Genomic DNA, 7864 nt, shown 5'->3' with positions numbered 1-7864 from the left:
TGAACAAGAGTGAAGTAAAATCAGAATAAGAGTGATGTGTTTTGTGAACAAGAGCGAAGTAAAATCATGTTAAGAGTGATGTGTTTTTAAACAAGAGTGAAGTAAAATCATAATAAGAGTGAAGTGTTTTGTAAACAAGTGTGAAGTAAAATTGTAATAAGAGTGATGTGTTTATGGTTACTTAAAAATATTTATAAGTAACCATAAAAATATTGTTCTCCGCCTATTTCCGATTAAGCGTCATTTTTACAACAAAACTTGTTCCAATAATGTCAAATTTCAAAATTTGATAAAAAAAAAGTTTTATCATATTTGAAGGAGATAATTATCTTTTCCAACTATTAGCCCAATTAATATCTTAAAATAGAGCCCATATTTTACTTTAATCAATCTTGATGTGACTAGCCTCCCAACTGTAAATTTATTTGGACAATGAAATAATAGCTAATTTAGCTTAGAAAATTCTCAAGTCTTACATGTCGCCCATAAAAAGAAAAAACAACACCATTCACACTTTAATAAAATTTACTTCACTCATTCACACTTTAATAAACAGCACCCACTCTACAGCTCCATGACTTCGACTCCAAAACAACACAGACAGATGACAGGCTCACCGACTCCAAGGAACTCGAGATCTGGATCTCTCCACCGCCGTCCGATTCGAGCCCCGAGACACTGGGCACGTTGTTGAAAGCCGACAGACAGGTTAGCTTCTGCCCGAGGCAGCGGGACATCGACATCATCACATCCATCGCTGCCGATCGTCGATGGTGCTGATGCAGTTGATCACCTGCGGTTCGATGCCGTTCAGGGACTGTGGGGTCGGGAGTGACTACGGGATGGTCGGCGGGCTGCGCAAGATGAGGGCGCCACGTGGCAAACTGGAGGAGAGAATGAAACCGCGTAATTTGATTCCATATTTAAATTTCATAATGTAATTTCCGAAAATACCCTTATATTATTAAAGTAAATAATATTTGTTCCATTAAGATGTGTGGCTGAGATTTGTTCTCTAGTTATACACTTAATATTAGTTATATCTTGATCACTAACCTATTTATAAATAGTTATATTTAAAATTCCGTTACTATTCCATTGTTGTTTACAAATAGTTATATTTAAAATTCCGTTACTATTCCATTTAACAATGAAATAGTTAGTTTTGAATAACTATTATTGTTTTAATTTATTTTTTATTATAAATAAATTGAAATAATAATATTCAATTAGTTGGATAATAATATTAAAAATTGAAATAATAATCTTTAATTAGTTGAATGATAATCCTAAATATTTAAATACATTATGTGACGTTCTTTTAGTGACTAAAATCATGTCAATATATTCATTAATTTTATTGTATAATACTATAGCATTTAAGTGTTGAGTCTTTAAATTCTTACCCCAAATATTATTCAAATGTACGATGAAAATGTGATGAATCTATCTTTTGGGTTTTGATCTAGCTATAATTATGTAGCTTTCAGATAGAACTAATTATACTTTCCTAAATCTATAATTATTTAACTAAGTAACTTTTATCTTTTTTCTAAAGGGTAAATATGTGATATATAAACTAATTAATCATCATCAATGTATTATAAATGTAAAATAGAAAATATTGTAGGCATGCATTACATATTCGATCCTCGTGGTCCCATACATCGGCAATGCTCCTAAGGGGCCCTTCGGTCTTGTTGACGAAGAGGTCTTCACCATCCAACACTCGTTTCTACAAAACAAAATAGGAGTTAGATGCACAAATGAAGTTACATCACACACCAAAACACGAACACGAACACGAACACGAACCTGATGATGAATGGTAGAAAGAGATTGGAAGTCTTCAGATGGTATCTCCCATTGAAAAACATGGAGATTCTCATGAATTGTATCGGATTTTGGAATAATAGTGCTAGTCCCTCTTTGAATAGCCCATTTCGCAAGCACCTGCTCCGGGCTCTTGTTTAGCTTCTTCGCTAGTCTATCCACCACCGGATCGTGCTCAGCCTCCATAGGCGAGTATGCCTACACCATACACACACCCGCCTTTTAAGTCTATCAGTTAAAAACACACCAAACAAGCATTATTATTACCGTGACATGGATGCTGTTTTTCTTACAAGCCTCCAGCATCTTGTCGTTGCGCCAACCCGGTTGCATCTCCATCTGCACTCACCACCAATTCATCACCAATCTTCTAAAACATCATTATTTTTCACACTCCCAAATCTCACCTCACAAACTGAAGGCTTGATCTTAGCAAAACTCAATAGCTTATCCAATTTCTCAAGGGTGAAATTGCAAACTCCAATATCCCTCACAAAACCCTCCACCACCATTTCCCGCCACAACTCCAATACATCGTCCCCTCGGGGCGGTTTGCTCGCCCCCTCTCTCAACCTAAACGGCCAATGAATCTTGAAAACCAACGAAAAATTCTATCAATTTCAGTATTACATCTCGATTATTAAAATGGAAAAAATAAGGCTACTATTATCAAATTACAAGATAGAGATCAAGGTATGGCTGCCTTGACTCCTTCACCCACCTATTTATCAATAAGATTTTTGCATGTCAAGATTAAAATAAATACTAATATAAATCAAGTTAGCTACCCACCTATATTTGATCTAAAATTAATACTAATATAAATCATTAAGTTAGCTACCCACCTCTATTTGAACTCCATATTGGGCCGCGGTTTCAACATGCCTGCAACCAGCCTGCAATCCCATATATAAAAAATATATCATGTCACTTTCATTTTCAATTAAAATTCTACGAATTTCCTAGGAACATTTACTCAAAGTGTATACATATAAAACTTTATCCAAGACAAATACTATGTATCATTACTTAGATAAACAAATAGAGTAAATGCACTTAATTTTTAAATTATCGTATTTCAGAACAAATGGTGTGGTTTAGATCATTATAAAGTCAACTGATATTGACGTGTGGTTTAGAACAAATCGTGTGGTTTACACCAACCCCAAAATCATTAAGTTTTTGTTGGGTGGGTCGATAAGATAAGGACCAAACCCAATAAGACTTAGTTCAAACTTATTAACTTCATACATGTTCTCACCGTATCGATAATTTTCGGTCTTAACATTAAGGGTACAATTATACTCGAATTGACGCGACACGATATAATACGATTAAAAGAAAAAGGAAATATGAATAAAGTAAGAAAGAAAAATAAAACATACTCCATCCGTCCTACATACAAGAACATGCACTCTTTCCTTTTTAGTCTGTCCCATAAGACATGCACTTTCTAATTTTTAAAAGTCTTTTCTCTATGTAAGACTCATTATTCCCTAACAATATTTTAATTACTTGTTCTCTCTACTTCTTTTACTTTACCAATTTTACATTAAAATCCGTGTGCATATTCTTTAAGATGAAGAGAGTAATTAATACTTTACTAATTTTACATTAAAATCCGTGTGCATATTCTTTAAGACGGGGAGAGTAATTAATAAATTGGGAGTAACTTTGCATTTTTTAATAGGCGACTAATATTAGTGGATAAAAATAGAAATCTAAAATCATTTTCTAGTGAATGAAAAAACCAATATTCTTAAAATAATATTAAATCTTAATGAGTCAGGTTTTTATCGGATCAATCCAAAATCATCAATCTAATAAAGATCCAAAACCATTAAACTTGATTTCAAGTATGTTCATATCAAATTTTCATATGGTGTCCTAAGTGAAACTAAAAACTTCAAAGATGGGAAAATGTGACCTGAAGAAGAGCAGTTTGAACAGAATGTCGAGAAGATTGAGATTTCCAAGTGTCGAGTCCGAAGGCAGGGAAGAGATGCCCACTCACCAACCTAAATGTTTCCATCTTTTCACCGTCTCGGTTAAACGTAGCTTGCGCCATTATATATTTATATCCATGTTTCATTCTTCCAACTTTCTCTTCTTATATGCCTTCCATTTTCTTGCAATTTGCGTTGACACGTTGAACCACACCTCTGCTAATTCTAGGACACGTTTCTCTGTCAACAACACTCATCGTCTACCTTTCTTGATAATTAACTATCAAAATATATATTGGTCGGTGCCATTGCCCTATATATATTTCCAATGCACAAATTCTAGTAAAGTAATTAAAATAAAAATTACGAATTACAAAAATAATATATGAATGAGACATAAAATATATATATTTCCAATGCACAAATTCTAGTAAAGTAATTAAAATAAAAATTACGAGTTACAAAAATGATATATGAATGAGACATAAAATATAGACCATAGAAGCTTAGAGCAAAACTAACTCTAATCCATTTGGGGATCACCAAATCGTGCAACCTTTATGTTAAAAATAGGTTTAAAATTCAAATCCAAATTTTCCCTTTCCAATGAAATTAAAAAACAAACAACACTAACTACACATTTTTATATTTTAAACTTTAGACGGAGAAATAATACTCATTGATTTTTATTGGGATAAAAGTTGAATACTTATAAATATTTGATTGTAGTAATAAATTTAAAAAGCAATTATTTGAACATTAAAGTACGATTTTTCCAACTTAGGGCATTAACAATAGGGGTTAAGTTCTGGGAGAGGAGATGGGGCAGGACTTGTTGCGAGCGTCCCATCCCCCCTAGGTCACGAAGGCAAGGGATGGAGGGGGGTTGTCTCTCCACACGTCTCTTGTAGGCCAATCTGATGTCGCGTTATGCCCACTGCCCCCTACAATTGGAAAAAATATATTACCGTTTTTTTTAAAATCAGAAAATATTACTTTACTTCAAATTTAACCTCTGTTAAAAAAAATACCGGTTATACTATATAATTCTATCAATTTTTTTCGTTTTTTATCCTTTAATACCAACTAAATGTTAGGATTGATATACTATAAAACATATTTCGAGCATCTTGCACGGATAGAATTGTGTGTATATAATAAACTTTACAATTTCATTTTAACTCAAGACGAGAAAGGTAATTTTATCGCATTGATATTTGTTTATGAATTTATAAGATGTTTTTCAAACATTTAAATTTAATTTCTTAGCATTATTTGAATTATTTCATTGAATGACTTTGTTGTCATTATATTTGTTGGTAATTTGAATAGGAGTTTGATGGGGGTTAATTTAATTGGGTTTTAATCATTGTGAATTTGTGAGTTGGATTTATTGAACTTCATTAATTTTTGGGTGTTGATAGGCCTCGTTACAAACATGGTTTTTTAGGGTGTATTACACTAACATGGCTGATAATGTGCGAAAAGAATGGTGAATTTGAGTGTGCAAGGGCTATAAAGTGTAGAAAACGGTAAGTGCAGAATCAACTTGATCAACTCGGAAAAGGAGTGAAAAATGGCCAGAAATGGAGCCAAGTTGATCAGTTGCGTACAAACGGTGAAGCATGCCCAGCCGACAAGTTGATCAAGTGGAATTTTACCACATGAAGTGATGAGTCAGAGGAGAGATAAGAAAAGATGCCACCTCAAGGGCATAAATGTCAAGGTGGGATGGGCTTGCCCTAGGGATTTGGGCCCAACATCGTCCTATAAATATGAAGGGAGTGCACACAAGAAGGGGGGACACCATCATCACCTTCAGTCACCTCATTTTCACTTTAGTTTTCTTAACATGGAGTAGGAAGTTAGCTGCAGAAGGAGTCGTCGTTTCCGGCTCAGTTTTGATCTCTTCTTCCTCGTCAAGGAAGGAGAAACCTGGATCTGCGTAGAAACTTTTGTAGTTGGAGTTTTTATCACACCCTGAGGGGTTAAAACAATTTTCATTCTGTTTTCAGTTCATCGTTTCAGTAGCTTAGTTGTTTTCTTTAATGTTTACCTTTCAATTGCTACTCTAGTTTCCTTTCAGTTGTTAATCGATCTTTACATCTTGTTTTGGAATTCTGATTTCGTTGCTTTTACCGAAGATCGTTTATGAAATGGAGTTTTTAGTTCAAGTTGTTTTGGATCTGATGTTCTCTGTTTTGATTGCTTTCATTTGCTTTAGTTCAGCTTTGTTTATGCTTTCTCGTAGGTAGATTTACATTTCAATTCGTCAACTTGCATGAGAATAGGTTAGAAATTTTAGATCTGATTTCTTTACGTTGATTTCATATAGATCTGTCTTTGTTTTGTCTAATTTATGTTTCATGTGTGTTGCTCTGTTTAGATCTGCTTCCGTTGTTTCCATTTAGCTGCTTAGCGAAGAAGAAAGTGGTAGTTTGTTACGAAAGCAGTCTTTGTCACCTTTTCGGTGTTTACAGCTTTTTAGTAGTGCGCTTGTCTGGTGTCAGTGGTCCCAAGTTACTTTTTACCTTTCCGTTCTTAGCTTAGTTGATCAAGTTACTTTTCTCAGTTTATGATGTCTCTAGCCTAGCTTGATCAGTTTAGTTTAGTTAGTTGATCAGTTCCTTTCCCTTAGTTTAAAACTTAACCCACTTAAAAGAGTGGCCGCAGCCAAACCTCCCAAATGTCTCAATCCCAACTCCACTCGCCTCCATCTCTGAGGGATTCGACCCTTACTTCCCTTTACTAGTTTAATAGTATTGTGGGTTAAGGTCTTGAAAGCCCCGAGTTCCTCCGTGCACACACCCAACGACCAGTAGTTGTCAGCCAGCTTGAACCGTCCGTTGTCTGACTTGATAAAGTTGTGCATGCTCTACATGTTTTAATTTGCATGTGAACCCTGGGCACTTCAGTTAAAAGAGAGAAATCAATCATTCTAGCTTTCAGGTGTGTTTGAATATGCTTAATTCTTGTGGATGAAATTTGAATACTGCATGTTCATAGCATTGTGGGCTATTTTATCTTGCATGCTTGTGTATATCTAGAGTTTAAATTGTTTTGTTTGATCTTTTGTTGGAAATTCTTGTAATTAATTAGGGGATAAAGATCACGACGAGGGATGATTTTTGAATCAAGGTAGATTAGTTGGTCTTGCATGTTTAATTCGCTTTACGCCATGATTTGATTTAAGTTTGGGGATTGTCAAATATTATCTGTTGTATCCTACTACAATTTTTCTTCATTATGTGCTCACATTACGAAATTATAGGTACAAAGGCATCCCAAAGTAATTCCCATAATGGGGAATAACTTATGAGCTCCAAAGAATGTCAAGCTATAGACGTAAACCAAACACTTGTTGGAAGACAACTCAACATTGGTATCATTTATTTTTCGTTTTTAGCTTTGTTTTAATTGGATTTTTATTTTATTTCCGTTTTTGAGAATTCGCAGACATACTGACCGAAGTCAGCGACCCTCTGAAGAGTTTCTGTTATCCAGTGTACACACAGCGTTCCGCGGAGTTCATCTCAGCGACCCACTGGACCTGCCAGTTAGTCCTTTTCGTGCCCAACGATTCTTGGGGTATGTTTTACTTGCTTTCTGTTTACTCATTGTTTAAAGCGTCGAAGAACTTGTTTTGTATATAACTCATGAATGAATTTGTACAGAGTATTACAAGTCTTTTATAGACAAAGGGAAATATAAAAAAAGGTAAATCTATATTACCGTAATTAGAATCCTAACTATGGTATATGATCAATCTCTCAATCTTCTTTATTCTCGGTGATTTCTTTCCAACACTCCCCCTCAAGTTAAGTAACGGGGTTTCCGTGTTAGAGTTTAGTATACTAAAAGCATCTTTCGAATGCGTACATATGTAATAACTCTTCTATCCATTTTTACCATTTAATGAGAAAGAATATTTTGTTACAATATGTTTTGCTTATGGGTTGCTTATGTATTTATGAGATGTTGAAATATGGTTTCCATTTAAATACATAGTGTAAGCAAAATGAGTCTAAGTCTTCTGCATAGTAGACGAGTTGTGAGCGGTGTTCACAGTAGGTAACTTGTGGGTT

At 34.5% G+C, this 7864-nt stretch overlaps 1 protein-coding gene across 1 annotated transcript; it reads right to left on the bottom strand.

Moving 5' to 3' along the window:
• Window positions 1-1579: 1579 nt before the first annotated feature.
• LOC121796850 (aldose reductase-like) lies at window positions 1580-3901 on the bottom strand. Its single transcript, XM_042195623.1, has 6 exons — window positions 3761-3901; window positions 2679-2729; window positions 2241-2423; window positions 2101-2172; window positions 1816-2031; window positions 1580-1735 (listed from the first exon to the last, which is right to left on the bottom strand). Exons 1-6 carry the CDS (start codon window positions 3899-3901, stop codon window positions 1580-1582), a joined length of 819 nt encoding a protein of 272 aa, XP_042051557.1.
• Between the last annotated feature and the right edge of the window lie 3963 nt (window positions 3902-7864).

Source organism: Salvia splendens, chromosome 3 (assembly GCF_004379255.2).
Source record: "Salvia splendens isolate huo1 chromosome 3, SspV2, whole genome shotgun sequence".
Classification (NCBI taxonomy): Eukaryota; Viridiplantae; Streptophyta; class Magnoliopsida; order Lamiales; family Lamiaceae; genus Salvia; species Salvia splendens.
The sequence above is the reverse complement of the archived record's forward strand: the minus strand, read 5'-3'. Positions and strand labels throughout refer to the sequence as shown.